Source organism: Podarcis erhardii (genome assembly GCF_964252035.2).
Source record: "Podarcis erhardii genome assembly, chromosome: 5".
NCBI classification, from domain to species: Eukaryota; Metazoa; Chordata; class Lepidosauria; order Squamata; family Lacertidae; genus Podarcis; species Podarcis erhardii.
This window is the reverse complement of record NC_138509.1, coordinates 29,646,961-29,665,207: the sequence shown is the minus strand read 5'-3', so window position 1 is coordinate 29,665,207 and position 18,247 is coordinate 29,646,961. Positions and strand designations below refer to the sequence as shown.

Below are 18,247 nucleotides of genomic sequence, written 5' to 3'. Positions count from 1 at the left end.
ATATTTTCAGAAAAGGCCAGAAGGTTTTCATTTATTTCTTAAATTAGTATGCCATATTCTAATTTTAAGGAGTGGGTGGGACCAATTACTACCTTAAACTAGCCTTAAGATAACAACAAAATGAAGGAGACTGGGCTTTGCACTTCAAAACATTTTATAAATCCATATACAAAAGAAAAGCCCTTATCAATTTCAAGAAGCTGGAAGAAAACACAAAAAAAATGGTGTTAGAGAGCAGGACTTCAAACATATTCTTAAGTGTAGTAAAATGAGATTAAAAACCACATAATTCTGCCACTTATTTTTAATGCATCAACCACATCCTAAGGCAGCATATTCCTTTATAGGGTTGCAAACTATAATGGCTTGGTTTTAGATATGAAAATTGTCTCTATCTAGATAATTAGTCACCATGGCACTAAATGCTGATCTCCAAAAATACACGTCTAACTGAAAGAAATGGATTAGTCCTATGCTGAAATTAATAGGCATGACTAACTGAGGTCCCTTAATTTCAGTACTTCTACCCAGAGTACCACTTAGCTGCCTACAATGATCTGTTCAATTCACTTCAACCAAATTTGTTGTGCCAGTGTAAGAAATATATCTAAATGAACAGGTTCAAAGGGAAAGTATGCCACCCATTGAGAATCCCAGTTTTGTTTTGGTAGTCCGTGATCACTAAAACTTGAGATGAACTAGAATTTCTTCCACCCCAACAATGCATTAAATGCTATTTAAGAACATCCCAAGTCTAACTTTAAGATATTCAATAATTCTATAAGTGAAATTCACTACAGCACAATGTAAAATTGAAGACACAATCTAGATATTTTAGTGAGAATACAGCTATTTTTAATAATTCAAAGAGCAGTTTATTATGTCTATTATACATAGTTGCACAATTTGAGGCTGGTTAAATACAATCAGTTTTCAAAAAATTATTGGAATAGTTTCCAGATTACAACATGCAAGTGTCCATGAAAATATTTGGCATTTTTTGTTTGAAATTCTGAATAGGCACTTACATGAGGGAGTTAAGTTCTCTCAGTCATAGGCATCCATGCTAAAGAGAAATATCCCAGCACGCAGCATCTTTGACTGCTTTATCAAAGTGCCATGGTAGTAAAACAGTTCTTACAGAAGTATAATTTGAGAATTTCACTTACTCATAAAGTAAGGTAACCAATAACACTTGCAGTGAAGTTTAGAAACATTATTGGTAGATAGGCCAAGTGAACTACAAATATGAGTAGCCATCTAATTCAGCAGGTTCCATATTGTGACCGTAGTTAAACTCCGTTTCTGAAAACTACATGCTTAGTTGTGGATAGATGGAGGCTAACAAGGGTTGTCCAAAGACTAAATTCACTAAAGTTAAAAATGACTGGGTGTTTTGCTAGACAGAATTCCAAAGCCTACTTAGAATTCAATTTGGTTTACATACACAGACCTTCCTACAAGCCAATGTTTGAGGTGGTAAGATGAAGTGTGCATTTTAATGCAAAGTGATCTGAATTTTGTGCCTATGACCCGAATTCCAAAAGTGTAATCAGTAAAAGCTACATTTTCACACACCTTTGCCACTGAAACACAGCTTAATGGGATAATTCTGTATTTTCGCTAAGGGCATATAAGCCTTCAAGGGCTTTGCAATTTGATAATAAAATCATTAAGATGGAGGTGCCAAGAAAAGAATTAGAAGAGTCATCACCCCTCTTATAAAGCTAGTATGAGAAAGAAGCTTGTTTTATTATATACATTCCTCAGAAAGAGACAAAGTCTGAAAACTCTGGCATGAGAACTATTCCAAGTGTATGGACAAAATCCCATTATAAACCCTGAATTTGTCATTTTAGAACAATATATTTATTAGTTTCGAAGGATACAGGCAGACGATGAGGAAGGATGTATGATATGACTGTGGTATAGGAAAAGGAAATGCTTTAGTCTACCATCGATGATAAGCAAAACTTAAATGCACCAGCCTACATGCATGGGAAAACGTAACTTTTTTAAGCTTTATGCATATATCTGAGTGCATCACACCAGACAAAAAGTAAAATGTGCAGTATAAAATAGCTTAAGAAAGTTCCAGTGTTTGAGAAAGCGCTTATTTTAAATGTATGTACACACTTGAATGTTTACTTAAAGAATGTTTTAGTAGTGTGGGAAATGCAGCACTGTAAGATGAGGAAGACTGTTGAAATGGGTGGCCTTCTTCCCTACAGGCTGTTGCCACCTTTAACCTGCTGATCTATCAACAGTTCTTTCACTCCCAACACCCAGTTCACATTTCAGGCTGCTCTGCTGATGCCTGTGGTTCTGGACTTTCAAACCGCTGGTGGAAGTTGGTTCGTTGTTTCCTCAGCTTCTCAGGAGCTTTTCTCCAAAGAATGATCTCCTGTTTAAGGTGAAAGAAAATGTACAGTTTAGAGGCTTCATATTTTAAACATACTGATGTCACAGATAGAAGCATCTCTCCTAGAACACTCGCGCACGTCCTTTGGCATTTCCATATAAACTTCTGAAAAAACCTAGATACTGAAAGCCACAATCCTTTTCAGAAAGTTATGCTGAAGCATGGAGTGGTGCCCATGTTGTACAGTTCTCTTCATGAGGTCTCCTTTGCTCCTACTCTAGACAGTTTGGCAGCACATAAAAACATTGTTTCATAAAGCCTTCCCTTAAGCAGGTAATGGGAGATAAGATTTTTATTAGCATTGTTCTGCTTTTATTACTGATGTTTTAATGGACTGCATTTTTTCTGCTTAAGTATCCCAATTATTGTTTTATTGGGTGCTGGCTTTAGTACTTTGAAAGTTGCCCTGAATATTTTCTAACAGAAAAGGCAACACAAATAAATAATAATCCACCTCATTGCAATACTTCAGTGCACAATCTGTCATACCTGTTGCTTGAAGTACCTTCTGTCCTCTTCATCAACTAATACTAGGTTCAAGAAGTATCTTACTGAAAACTTTTTATTCACATCCCTCATTGTAGGAGTAGGATCATAGCCCGCCAAGAAGAGTCTTATAGGAATAGATTCACCTTAGATAAAAAGAAGTTGTGATTAGTTTTGCTTCTTTCCTCAACATTTAAAGGATTAGAATAGTTTCTGACAGTGAATAATCTGGAGTCACAGGAAATGGCATGACATCAATTTAAAAAGAAGGGGACTGGGAATTTCTTCTTAAGCAAGTCACACCAAATCTCAACATGCCTTTTAATCTGGGCGGGAGTAGCCTCTAAAAAGGAAAACAGCTATATATTTAAATGTGAGCATGGCTCTGCATCCATTTCTGTCATCCAATCAAGCTGGGGAGCACAATTCAGGACAGACAAAGCGCAAAGCTGAAATATGAATTTGTTATCACAACATGCAGGGTGATTAATAGATGGCTTTAAAGGGACAAGCCAATTGCTACTGAATACCAATTGCTGGGGAACAGCAGCAGAAGATAAGCATCTGGTTGACTACTGTGGGAGAGAGGATGCTACACTAAACTAGTCCAATCCAATAGAGCTCTTCTTATGTTCAGGGGTAGCACATTTGTCCATGTTTTCCCTACTCTTTTTCTTGACTCTTAAGAACACAAGAAAAAGTAATGATAGACCTGGCACAAACCAGAAATCAGTTTTCTAAATTATGAAAGCAACTAATACTATCCAATTGGTATTAAGGAGTGAAGGCCCCAGATTAGGAGCCCCTTATTCATTTAAGGCACTTAAATGATGCAAAAGGCAAAATTGGTATTTAGTGCTTTAGATTTTCTTTTTGTACCAGTCTAGGCTTCAAGATAATTTTTATGTACTCCATAATAGGATTAACACTCAATTTAGAGAAACAACCTATATTTTAACATAAAAATGCTTTGACAATGTTAACAAACACCAACTCACCTTTAACTGGTGCACCATCCATTATTTCATACTTTGCAATGGTCTCTGTCTCTGTCGTGGTACTAGGTCCTGGTTAAACAAATATTTTTTTTTAAAGTCCTTTAATTCAATTTTGCATATTTAGTTGAATACATTTATTTATTTCTATGGACTAAAGCCCCTTAGCAGTTATACCTTATCAGATCATGAATAGGTATTGAATTACACGGGAAATCAGAAAATATCACTACTCAGCTCTTCAAGACACAGCTCCTCTTAGTAATATCCAATATTTGTACTTCCCCAGCTCAGTCCAATACAACAGAACCTCAGAGGAATTATGAGCCCTGATTACAGCTGTTAATCAGGACCAACAACATGATTAGTTAGTCAAAGTAAACAACTGTCACCCAAGTCTTAAATCTGAACAGGTTACCCCAGTTTAATGTGAATCATATCTGCCACTTGGAGCCTACCCACAACACCAATTATGAAATATTACTACATTTAGAAGTGCAAAGCAATAGTACAAGAAGGTCTTTCAAGTTGAAAAGTAGCTGAACAGAATGCCTGATTGTCATGTATATTGCTAAATACACAGTTGAAGGCAGAGGTTTCAGGAACCTATTCACTGTGAAGCATAAACTAGTTACCTGCAAACCAGTACTGGTCACTATGTACAGCTAAAAGAAGCTAACTAGCTACACATACATATGCAAAATAGAACAGCCTATTATAAATTGGAAATATCAGAAAAGATAGTTCTAGAACACATCAAATTAAAAGTAAAAATATTAATGACAGTTTCAAAATTCATCTTACCAATTCCAGTAATCTCTTTTTTGATCAGCTGTAATTCCATATGCTGAATTTTTATTCTTACTAAGAGAAAGTAAATTTTTCCAACAATCACATCCTTTAGATGATACCTTACAGAAACAAAGGAAGGGGGCTTGTAAACTGCAGAATTTAACATTTTTAAACTAATTTACAGCATTTTACAATGCTTTTGTGTATTCATATTGCTGAAAAAGGATAAGAAAACAGAACTATCTATATTGAACAGGGTTACTCATTTTACCAAAGAGCAGACCCACACTCAAGTTTGTAGCTGCTACTCAGTTTTATTCCTCAATCAGGCAGTATGTTTTCAGAAGCCACTTTAAAGCCCAATGAACAGAAAGTGCTAGTAGTAGTAGAGACTGTTACAAGTTATCACAATATGCACTGAATGTAAGTTGAGATTTCAAAATGTTGATGCCATAACAAATCAAAAAAATTGTATCCTACTTTTGCATCATGTAGAATTGGATCCAGACTAAGCTATTTGCACTTAGGTCCACTGCAATCAATGTGAAAAGTCAGCAATGTCTAACTTTTAGATAAGTACAACTAACTTAGTTTGAATCCCACTCATAGTAACAGAACACTCAATTGGCATACAATGATCACATTTTTTAAAAAATAGCAAAATTAAAAGAAACACAGAAAAACAGCCACCAGCAAAACAGTTTTAAAGGAGGCAAGACTAAGAAATCGTCATAAACCACCAAAGCAGAATAGTTTTCACCTGCTTTCTAAATGTCATCAAGGAGACACCAGTTGGACTCCCAGAGAAAGGAGTTCCAAAGTTTGGGTAGAGTTCTCAAAAAGGACCTTTTATGTATGTATACCCAGCAACTCAATCTTAAACACTGATGGGACATAGAGCAGCATCTCCTCCAACTACCTGAGCTCACAAACAGACTGGGTGTCAGTGGAGCCAATAAAGTACAGTAATCAAAATCACAGTACAGTACCAGTAGCTGGTATAGTAATCATAATTCTAGCTGCAGCATTTTGTATCAGATGAAGTTTCCATGTGGGCAGTTGGTTCAAGAACAGAGTAATATAATACTCTTGAAGTGTAACAACTTTGGAAGGTCAGCTTCACCCACCTATACCTATACATGGTCCATTAGCAACCAGTTAATTACTGCTATGTGTTCCACACTTTTAACCTGAAGGAGTTTCCCTGGTTACCCATTTCAAGGTCACACATTCCCTTATTCATAATACATACTTGGATTTGTTGTATTCAAATTCTATATGCAGACAATCTTCAATGCCGACTTCCATTTTAATAGAGTTGTTAACATCTGGGTATGTCGCAAGCTGGTGAACGATAAGGTCATACTCTTTTACCAAGTCTGACAATCTTCTTACTATCGTAACTTTAAGGAAATACCTACAAAACAGGAAATTAGCACAGATTGTATACACAGAATATTTTACATACATGAAGTGGCCAACTTTATCAAATTAGCTAACATCAGAAATAGACTATATTGAGATTCATAAACTGCATTAGCAGTTAAATCTGAATTAAAACAATCTGCTCACAATTCTAATTCCTTTTGTTGCAAGGCCAAAATAAGAATTTAATAAGAGTGTTCCCTAAAGCGAGAGAAGGCGATTCCAACTTTTATTAGCACAATGGGTTGGAACCAGACATGCCTGCAGCAGAACTCTAAAGCTTCAGCAGGTAGAAGAGAAAAGGCAATTCATTCCCACTCCCCTGCAGCTCTCCATGAAGATTGGCTTGAGAGGATTGAAGGTCCTTCTGGTACAGCATGGGAGATGTGGTGGGATGCTGCAGAGGAAATCTATTCCTTCAATCTAGCATGAGTCTCTGCTGAACCAGAATCCCTTCTGCAAACTGAAAGGATTCAATCCAGTATTTCTTTACAGCTCTATAAACAGGATGGAATGTATTTTGAGGACCCACTTACATTTAAATCTAAGGTTTACATATTATTTTTAAGGCAGGCACATCCAAATCTGTTTCAGATTGCTTGCTAAAGCTTTTTTTACCGTTTCCATATAGTTTCCTGTTATCATTATTATAATCATATTTATTATATGGCTAATTACTTTTACTATGTAGAATTTTTTATTTCTTTCATTTTATTGCAACTTGTTTTCATTTTTGTATTTCTTAAAATTAACAATGCTGTAATCAAGTATTTTAATAATGACTAAAGAACAGAAATTCAGAGTCTTCCATCACTGCATGCCTTTTGGCTCAAATACCTTCCAATTATCTCTCAAAAGCTGCATATTAATCTATGTAACTAAGGGCAACATCCAACATAACATTAGTGGAATAAGTTTGAGAATTAACATTGTTCTGCAATCAGTAGTGCAAAAGCTTAGTTGTCACTAAGAAGTTCTGCAACTTGTTTCACAAGCACAATTCTCTCACTGGATTCAGCTGCTGTGCTACACTCAAAACAAGGCTCTGGCTAGCAAAACAGCTGTTGTAAAAGTGGCCTGCCACAATCAGATATTACTCTGAACAACTTAAAATGATTTGAGCAAAATGATTTTGTTATAAGAAATTATTCTAAGCAAGTGATACAAGTTTCTTAGTATAGAGTGACGTTTGATACACAAGACTGCTCACTTTGGAGCACAGGTTGCATAAAATCTCAGCTTTGGAGACTACTCAGATGAATAGCCTACCAGCCTGCAGGAGCATATAGGGAGTTTGATTCATAAGATATTTTATCTAGATTCTGAAGGCCAGAAAAGAAAAAAAATTCCATCAAAGCCATCAGATCAGAAAGAAAAAGGATCCATATGGGTTAGATTCAAAAGTACGCTTCCATTAATGGAAACAGTTCTTTCAGCAATGTAACAGCTTTCAATTCAGCAAACATTCCTACACATGGAAATGAAGGGAGGTGACTTTCTCAGATACCATTTTCCCCTTATAACCCTCATACCACCTTCCTTCAATTTAAGGGGTGAGAGAGGCTGCAGGGGGGATTTGGCAAAAGAACCCCTTCCCTCTTTGTGGATGTCTCTGCTAGATCAAAATTCCTTCCACAAACAGATGGGCCCTTTTGATGCAACCAATTTATAATATATTTTTACACATACCTATATAATGCTATAAGTTTAAAACTATTATAACCATAACTGCAGAAATAGTACTTTTCAGTTTCCATACCTCAATCTGACATTGGCACCGATGTAGGATTCATATGGCTTCTCAACTTGCATAAACTCAAAGTCATAACTTCTACTTTGTGTTAATTCACCAGGTAAGGCCAGTTCTTTCACTAGGTTTACAAATTCATGAGTATTGCTCTTGTCACTGAAAAGCTCTAAGAAAGTAATGAATAGAATCAGAGAGGAAACGTAACAGAAGCTTTCCTTAAGGAGTATACAATGGCTTGACACTTGGGACTGCTGCAAGTGTCAAAGAAGAAAAGAAGAAAAGAAATAGAAAGATATTAAAATATTGGCATTATTTCTATCTCCATTTAATCATGTGAATTCAAAAAAATTTTTTATTTTATTTTACAGTGTGGTCTAATTCAGAACTCCTTCAGTATGTCAGTTGTATTGCAAAGATCCTCCATACAAGTACTAAATACAACTGTTTTGTTAATTATACTGCAGAACAGCCCACCATTGTTTAATATCAACAGTCAGTTTGACAAACAAGCAAATGACTTGTTGGAGTAAATTCAATAACTTAAAAGGTAGGTTAGTAGAATGTTTTCCAAAATGTGTCATTTTATTTTATATTCTCATATTATAAGCAGAGAGAGAGAATTCACTGAACAAATGTTACTGAACAATTTTACTGAGAATTTACTGAACAAATTTTGGTTTATGAAACAGAATATACAAACTTTAAGAAAAAGCTCTTCAAGAAAAAACAAAAGCAGAACATACAAAGATGTGGCCTCAATAAATTATGTCATCTCTACTTGTTGCATCTTAATCTTCAAGATCCACATATGATCTAGCTAGAATATAGTTACTATTTTTAAGATGCATGCTGTTTGTGTAACTGCTGCTTGGCAACATATCACAGATACAATTTATTTGAATCACAGACAGCAAACATTATTTACTTCAAAACAAACATCTTCGGGATACTTGTTATACAACCAGGGTTGGAAACTCAGATATATAAGCTAGGCACCAAATGGCTCCTTAACCAATGTTATAGTCGCCAAAACAGAATGGTTGCCATTTTGGGGCAAGATGGCTCTTAAGTTTTATTCTTCAAATGATGGACTGACTGTGATTGATTCTCAGTTAAACATCTGCCTAGTTCAGATGACAACCTTGAGCTAGGTTAAGAGCTTTGAGAACTTAAAGAAGAAATGTCACTTGACCCAGGGACAGTCCACATATATATACTGGCCTATTCTGAGCTCTTTTTCTTAATGGTGACATGGACCATTCATAACATAACCATATTCTTTATAACTGTGAGCAGGGCAGTGGGATGGGGTAAGTGAAGACAAACAACAATTCACTATAATGTTGTTCACCACTCCTGCTCAGACTGCATAGAAATAAAATTTTGGCTCCTGGTTGTGCAGATAAAACTTAACTGATAGAATTCTACAGGATGTGGTAATAGTGTGTGAAAACAGTTAAGATACAATGATCCCCAGAATGTGCCTCCTGATGGTGGAGATGTCATGTGACATCCTGGTGCCCAGGTCAAAAGCCTGGTGCAAAATGAGCCTGGCTAATTTTGAACACTGTATTCAACTACCAAGAGACCAGTCCAGATTACGATTCCTATATCAGGATTATGAGCACTCAAAGCTATCCATACCAAATGTAATTCTAAGAGACTCACCAATTTGTCCTACAAATTCAATTCTAATTCCTTGATGCTCTAGCCTCTTTCCAAGTTGTTTAAAGACTATGTTTACCTGAAAAAGTCAAAACACAATGAAAAGGTGTAAGTGTAATGATCCATTTGTACAAAAACTTATTTTAGATATATATATTCCACTGCATTTGCAACGCTAATGCAATGTAGAACAATAAAAAAAAATCAGTAACAAAATAAAACAACGGTTAAAAACAGATAGGTGCAATTGATAAAACCAGTATTTTTCAAAAGGAAGTGTGGTTCTGGTTCATTGCCCCTTTTCCAGCCCTGTGTTATGCTGGACTACATGGCATTTTCATTCCTTCTTCCAACTCTTATTTACTGAATTTTCACAGCAAAAATGGTTAAAACTTGCTAGATGCCACCAGCACTCCCTGCGCCCTGCCAGTTCCTCCTTATGCAATTATTTACAACACTAAAAAAAAATGGGACTGTGGGAAGAGAAACTGGTGAAGCAGCTATTTAGCAATGGGTGAAAGTAGTTCATTAAATGACAGAAGCAGGAAATGACAAGTTTTAAAGCAAAGAATGGAGATAAATATGGCACCATTCCAGCATTCTAAAGGGGCAATGAATAGCAGAAGGTTGGAAGAACAGAGGCGCTGGATCTGGCCATGTGCAATGTGCACAGACACTGCCCTTTTCCATTTTATAAGTAAGAGAATTCCAATAGAATATTCTATGTAGAAGATGGGGCAGGTTCAGGCTTTACAAATACTTCTTCTGTACATCAGAACCCCTACTGTGGGTCTGGATTGCACCAGAACTCCCTTCTAATCATTTGCCAGAATTGAAGGCATTGTGTTAAAGGCAAATTCAAAACCATCACAACAGGGGTAGTATTTTTGGACTCAATATATTGTTATAAAGGGTTTAAGAAAAACTGTAGAAGATAAAACTATCCTTGGCAACTTTAAAGGGAAAGGGACCCGACAGTTAGGTCCCGTTGTGGACGACTCTGGGGTTGCAGCGCTCATCTCGCTTTACTGCCCAAGGGAGCCAGTGTTTGTCCGCAGATAGCTTCCAGGTCATGTGGCCAGCATGACTAAGCAGTTTCTGGCGAACCAGAGCAGCGCACGGAAACGCTGTTTACCTTCCTGCCAGAGCGGTACCTATTTATCTACTTGCACTTGACGTGCTTTCGAACTGCTAGGTTGGCAGGAGCAGGGACCGAGCAGTGGCAGATCACCCCGTCACGGGGATTCAAACTGCTGACCTTCTGATCAGCAGGCCCTAGGCTCTGTGGTTTAGACCACAGCACCACCTGCGTCCCATCCTTGGCAACTTTATGTGATGGTTATATATGACCTCTAGCATAAGAGTCTTTGGGTTGTATCCAGTGTTAGACTAGACAAGACCAACTTATGTCCATTAATTTCAGTGAGTCTACTCTGAATAAAACAGTTCAATACAACCGTGCCACAGAATGCTGGACTAGACAGGCCTTTGGCCTAATCCTAGAAGGCTCTTCTTAGAACATTAAGCAGGGATAACAGGAGTTGTAGTCCAGCAACATCTGGAGAACTATCAGTTCCCCTGTAAAACATTTGTGAAAACAGAACACCTTAAATATGACCCAGGTGCAGCAATATTTGCTTGTATTATTACTTAAACCATTAGAATTTATTATTTTCTTCCATTCTTTCAATATCAAATTGAGAAGCAAAAAAGTAGTGTTGAAACCAAGCTCCACAGAAGATAAGCTTGTGAACTAGAAGATGTAGATACAGAGTAGTTTTAGGCATGGGGGGGGGGAGAATCTGTATGAAGAGAAACCACTTATAAAAATAAGAATGTCAACAACTTAAATATTTCGATAGTTAATCTAACATATTTTAAATTTGCATAAAACCCACAAGTTATCAGTTAACACCATAGATCATTAATATGACATTATCAAACATTTGTGTAATAAAAATTAATGAAGATGACTTATTATTTCCTGTGCCAACACTGAAAGAGGTTCCTCCGCAACAAAATAAATGTGTTGGTCCTTCTTTGACATACACATATTGACTTGATAACATCAACAATAAAAATTTGTTATACACTAGAATCTAGATTCTATTATGAGATTATCTGGAACAGTTATATCATTAATACCGTTTCTGCCCTATATCTTACATAAAGTACAAACTTCTTTTTTTAAAAAAAAAAATTACCTTTCCTGAAACCGATTCTCCATCATAGAAAAGATAATGTTTTTCTATTTTACCATCTTCTGTTTTTATTTCAGCTGTTTTTCGTGATTCTGCGTCATTAAGAACAACATCAATCTCACAAATGGGACCAAACAAGCCTCCCAGAAAACTCTGCAATAAAAACCAAATTCACTTAGTCTTAGATAAAATAAACAGCAACTTTATCAAGTTCAATATAGCGGCCACAAAGTGTAGCTAAATAATGAAGAAAAGGTTTGATTGGCCCTTGTTTTAATTGCTCCTTTAAACATATATAAAAAAATTAATTCTACCAAAAATTTCAGATGTAGAAACTGAACTGGTGTGAGATAGCAACAGAACACGGTTATGAATTGTCGCATTTGGGGAAAAGCAAGCATCATGCTAGAACAGAAATACAGGTTCACCATGTCTTATGTGCCAGTGCAGCCCCCCCACCACACATGCTACCCCATAACAATTATAAAACTTTACTTCTTAAAGAATAAATTTAAATCAAAATATTTTAAGGGTGAAGTGACAGATAACTAATTTAAGCAACTTAAAATAATTCTTACATATATGTTTCTGCATTGATGGAAGGGAAAAATACTACAAAATACATTAAAACTACATTACAGAAATCTAATCAGCAACTAGTTTTGTCTAAGGGCCACTTGAACAAAATGGGGAAATGACAGGCTAAGGCCCCATGCCCTAAACCCCCAAACAGTTTGCAGCCTAGTCCCATTGCTGCAGATGCTGCTCATCTATCTTTTGTGCCTCATCTAAGAAAAGCACCACTACTCAGGGAAAGATTAGACCAAGCACGACCAACTTCCATCGATCAGGAACCCATGATCGACCATGATCGCCCACCCCGCAAGCGACCAGTTGGACATGCCTGGATTAGACTATTAGAAATAGTGGTTTCGGGTACCCAAAGAACATTTAAAAAGTGCTTAATGCATTTCAGTTGCTAATGAATTGTCCGGAGACTATGGGTGGCGTTCAACCAAGTTTTACTCAAAGCAGGCCCACTGAAATTAATGGATCACATATTTCTTAACTTCAATGGGCCTACTCTGAGTAGACGTTAGCTACTCTCTGCCTACCAGGTGCGGGAAACCTTCGGCCTGTCAGATGTTGCTGAACTACAACTTCCAGCATCCCTAGCCATCAACATGCTTGTTGAATCTGATGGGAACTTAAGTAGAGCAAGGGCAAAAGGTTCCCAGTCCCCACACCTGGGCTATACTTGAAGTACTTCAAAGGCCTGATTCAGCTGAAGGCCCTCTGTCCCATTCCTTAACTGATCCCTTTTGTCCTATTTCCTTCTTTCAGGAATCAGCAGGACTCTTTAATTTGGCCCCAAAGCAAACAGGGAAGGAGAGTGGGCCAGGAGACTTGTGGAGGAACAGAAGCAAAACAGACCACCTGTATCCTGTCTCAGTGCCTCAAAGCACTGTAAAAAAAGAAAACCTAGATGGCATTCAATTCTTGCTAATAAGCAAACACCAAGCTATCCAAACAATATGCACAATGGAAGTCCAGACTTCAAAGGAGCCCTACAAGAATTTAATAAGCCACCATTAAAGGCAAAACAAACTGAACTTTCTGACTGAACTGGAAAACATTGTTGAGTGCCTTAACACACTACATAACTGATCTACAATAAAATGAATTAATTTAGGGGGGAAAACCTTCAAATCCTAAAATGAGTGTGTTTGCAACACACAGTTGTTATATTTGCACACACACGCATACTTTAAGTCTAACTACAATTTGTCTATCCTGTCTTGCTTTGGAACGCAGAGGCCATTCAGCTTGTACAGCAGTGTTCAAAATTAGCCAGGCACTGAACATGATGCAGTCAATCACAAAGCATAGTTTGCCACTTTAGACAAGATGGCAAATTTGTCATATACTAAGAGGAAGGGGATCACAGCATGTGCTGGGAGGAAGAAACATGTAAGCCCAAGGGTCCTAGGAGGCTCATTCCCGTTAATAGCAAACCTTAGCATTAAATCTGAGCCATCTCAATGACTGTCAGCTGAATATGCGCAAGGCCCCCAGAGTAAAGGCTGTATTTGAAGAGTTCTTCAGACATCTATCTGTTTGGGCTCTTGGCACACTCGTAAGCGTGCACAACATATTATTGATGTTGCAGTCATCAAGTGATGAACATATATGGCAAATGTCTCCTCAGTATTTCAACATCTAGAGGTACTGGTAGTATCTGCCACCCATCCAAGAATTAATTTATTAATATAAGTAGGCTAGTAAAGCAAAGGCAAATTAGCATTGTCAACCTTTGGGTCTGACAAGACTTCATTTGCCTTTAACAGCTGCATGAAAAGCAGAAGTTCAGCATGTGGGGCCAGGAGGGAGGGAGTTACATTGGTTTAGCATGTCATGGGGTTTAAATTCACAGCAGCTCGTCCAGACGAAGTGTTACTAATGGTAGCCAGCCATGCCTGAAAGTTATTTTATGACCTACAAACTACACCAAAGATTTCTACAGCTTATGATGACTGAGGAAATCCCTGTATATAATTCTTGTAGGCACTGTCACACCACCTTAAAATATAAAAGTAAATGACTCAGGGTGCTTCCAGACTGGAGTTTATTCTGGAGTAGGTGCTGTTCATGGATGCAAGATTTGACAGCATCCACAAGACATCTGTATCATAATACAAGACTTTTTAATCTGTTTAATCTGAATTTCACCTTACTATGCAAAGAAGAGAAAGTAAAAACAACCTATTATACAGCTACAGGCACGCCTGGTGCAGACGCTTATTACCATGTTGTTTTTTTGGTAAGCAATTTAGTCATATGTGTTGTGACGTTTTGATGAGTGGTCTCTACTGCCACCCCTACTTCCATTTTTTCTCAACTGCACACAGCCTAGTCACTTTGTTTCTGGCGACCCAAACAATCTCAGCCTATTTACCTATTTCCACCAACTGCCATACACTGAACACCTTCAAATTTCAGCCAACCAGTTCAAAGAAGGTAGACATCTTCACACAGTATATGTAGGGTATATCTCAGAGACAAACTGTAGTACATGCATTGAGACTTTAAAAAAATAGAGGTCTTATGCAATACCTTTCTTGCATAAGACCTTCCCACTTTCCTCTGTGGTCTTGCACAAGACTTATTATATTTTTTTAAAAAAAATATGGAAATGAGTCACCCTGTAGAATCAAAAGTCTCCATTTTACACGTCATAAAACATGATAACTAAGGGTTTTTAAGTTTGCTTTTGTGAATTTACAAGTGGGGGGATTAAAGGTGTGTACCCAGGTACAGAAATACTTGTGCACCTATTTAAAACTGGAAAAGGTCGAAGAGCAAAGCAGTACTAATACAGCGGAGGAACAAGAAAACACAGCAGGGAAATATTCTGGCACCAACACCCACTAGCACTGTTGGGGAAAAACATAATGCCTATGAAAATATGTGTCAACACTCATACCAATCATGCTCACAGAAAAACCAGATCTGAATGACCCATTTGCAATATTAAGCCACTGCCTGAAAGCTCACTAATACCCCCATAGGCTTTTTACAGACATAAGTCACTTCTAATCAATTGACCTTAAGGATTCATATAAATATTATTTTGCTAGTGACTCAAGAGTATATTGCCTGAACAATTTACATTTTATTACATGAGTGTAAGACCACATGCAGATTCTTTAAGGCATTGTTATGGATGGATATGTAATAAAGAAGGTCTTAAACCAGTTCTAGAATTCCTAAGGATTCTATATAGTATACCCAACCTGTTCCATTAAGCTACCTATCTATCAGTACACACCTGGATGGAACCACTGAACAAAGTGCACCCTGCCAAAATTTTAAAAAATGTTAGAATGAAATGACTAGCTAGAATGAAATGACTAGCAATTTGGAAAGTACCCTTGAGGTAATCTAATCCAACCCCCTCTCTGCCCAGTGCAAGGAGTAACTACAGGATTTCTACCTCCTCAGGTGGTCTATTCCACTGTCAAATGGTACTTAGCATTAGGAATGTTCTCCTTAAACCTAGCTGAAATCTGCTTCCCTACTTTCCACCTACTGGTTCTAGTCCTGCCCTTTGGAGAAACAAAAAACAAGCCTGCTCCATCTTCTTCATTAAACCTGTCAGAAATCTGAAGACCACTCTCATGTCTCCCTTTAATCTTTTGGCGAGCCAAACATAGGCTCGCTGTGGTCTAAACCACTGAGCCTCTTGGTCTTGGCGATCGGAAGGTTCGAATCATCGCGACGGAGTGAGCTCCCGTTGCTCTGTCCCAGCTCCTGCCAACCTAGCAGTTCAAAAGCACGCCAGTGCAAGTAGATAAATAGGTACTGCTGTGGCAGGAAGGTAAACAGAGTTTCCATGCGTTCTGGCTTCTGTCATGGTGTTCCGCTGCACCAGAAGCTGTTTAGTTATGCTGGTCACATGACCTGGAAACCTATTTGAGGACAAATACAGGCTCCCCGGAACTGAAAGCAAGATGAGCACTGCAACCCCATAGTCACCTTTTACTGGACTGAACCGTCTGGGGGTCCTTTACCTTTTCATTCAACTATTCCTCAGATAACTTTGTTTCAACAACTCTCACCATCTCAGATGCCCTCCTCCTCTGGACATGCTCATTTGTCAGTGCCCTTCTTCAAAGTGTGATGCCTAGAGTACTGCAGACTCTAGGTTCAGCCTGACCACTTGCAACCAGTTGTGCAGGCAAAGTCTTCATACCACCCAGTTCTTCATAGAACCATCAGCGGCCTGAGAGATTTGGGATAGTGCCTGCTACACCTTTCCTAGGGTTGCTTCAGGAATACCTGTGTGCCCTGAGGGAGGGTAGGTGGCCAGGGATCTTGCGCCACCAACTCCCAGTCGGCCTGAAAGGGCTCTATCAACTCTTCATTTTATATTATAGTATTTTAAATTTGTAAACCACTTCAAGTGTCTTGGCAGAAATGCAGGACATAAAGCCAATAAAAAAAAAAATCAGCAAAGAAGCATTCACAGTCCAATCCTTACAACCTGCTCCCAGTTCTCCTTCTTGGGTTCCCTATACACCTTTCATCCCTACTGGTAATTACTAACAGCATTCTTCAAATTAAACCTTACAACTACAACAACCCAATTAGGCTGGTTAGGTTTTGCATGCCAGTGCTGCTGGGCAACACGTGAAGTAACAGCGCACTGTAAGTAACTGTGTGGTGAGGGTCTCCTCTCCCTACGCGAAGAGGTGCATAAATCCCCCAAGAATATAAACCCGCAGACATGTTTACGCCCCCACCCCACATTTCCTCCTCTTAGAAGCCAAACCCGGGACTGCCACCAGAGACAGCCCAGGTGACTCTGACGTGTCCCGCACTCCACGAAAATCCCAGCCACTTCCCTCCCTCCCTCCACCCCGCCCTGCTCGCTTAGCCCGCCGTGAGAAACCTAGACCCTGCTCTTCCCGGGGCACCGGCGGCAAGAGCGCCCCTCCCCGCGTTCTTTGCCTTCTCCTCAAGAAGCAGCGGAACACACGCCGCCCGCGTCACCCAGAAAGGCGGGGTGGAGCGCGTGGTGGAAGCGGGGCGGCGGCATTGAATGAAAGCCCCTCGCGCCCAGAGTGCCGTATCCATGGGAACGGCCAACGGCTCGCCCGGCCTCCCTCGCCTCAAAAGCCCCCCAAGGCCCAACCCGCCTCACAAGGAGAAGGAAGGAGGAAGCCGCCGCCGCCTCCGCCGCCGCCGCTGCTCATACTACAACGGTCCTGCAGGCCTCGGACAGGCGAGGCGACGCACCGCCATGAACAGCCCCGCTTCTCTCCTCCCCGCACCCCGCCGCCGCCGCCGCCTTAAGCCCGGCAGCCGCTCACTTACCATGGTCAGTCGGACTCCGGCCCCCCTCCCCAAGCAACAGTAGCAACCCCGGCCCGCGCCCCTGTCATGTGACCCTTAGAGGCCGCCGTTCGGATCCACGCCCCCAGCACGTGACCAGCCCTCCCTCGGGCGGCGACGGAGAAAGCCGGGCTAGGCGAACGGCGCCGGCAGGCAGGGAGGCAATGGTCGCTAGGGGGCGCTACTTCTCGCAACGAAGCTAAAAACACACACGGAAGCAGAAAGTTTGGTCCCGCCCTCTCCTGACGTCTTCCGTTCTGCAAATGAGCTAACCATGCCGCCCAATCCGAGGCATGTTTATTTGGGAGTGAAAGGCCCGCCGAGTTCAATGGCGCTTCTTCCCAACTACTTTTATAAAGGTTGTAGCCGCGGGCGTCTTCCCCGTTGCCTGCTTTTTGGGCTGGTACCCGTTGTAGACAGTTTAACAACATAAATAAAATATGTATACCATTAAATATATTTTGGTAGGTGGAAACAATATTATGGCACATGTCAAAAACATACAGTGCACCTCAATTGTAGCCAAAAGGAGGGCACTGAGAAATATTACTTACTATGCTTGGGGGAACTTGTGTTTCTTGTTCCTGATCAGAAGGATGCAGCAGATGAGGCCTGG

General features: G+C 39.4%; 1 protein-coding gene across 2 annotated transcripts; it reads right to left on the bottom strand.

The window, feature by feature from the left end:
* Window positions 1-832: 832 nt before the first annotated feature.
* On the bottom strand, window positions 833-17,926 carry VPS26A (VPS26 retromer complex component A). Of its 2 annotated transcripts, none has more exons than XM_081861969.1 (9): window positions 17,614-17,926; window positions 11,740-11,889; window positions 9,539-9,614; window positions 7,880-8,036; window positions 5,948-6,112; window positions 4,708-4,814; window positions 3,907-3,975; window positions 2,912-3,054; window positions 833-2,404 (listed from the first exon to the last, which is right to left on the bottom strand). In XM_081861969.1, exons 1-9 carry the CDS (start codon window positions 17,614-17,616, stop codon window positions 2,291-2,293), a joined length of 984 nt encoding a protein of 327 aa, XP_081718095.1. In that variant the 5' UTR covers window positions 17,617-17,926; the 3' UTR covers window positions 833-2,290. The 2 variants fall into 2 exon arrangements, with proteins under 2 accessions (XP_081718095.1, XP_081718096.1); XM_081861970.1 differs by lacking the exon at window positions 17,614-17,926 and adding an exon at window positions 16,356-16,374.
* Between the last annotated feature and the right edge of the window lie 321 nt (window positions 17,927-18,247).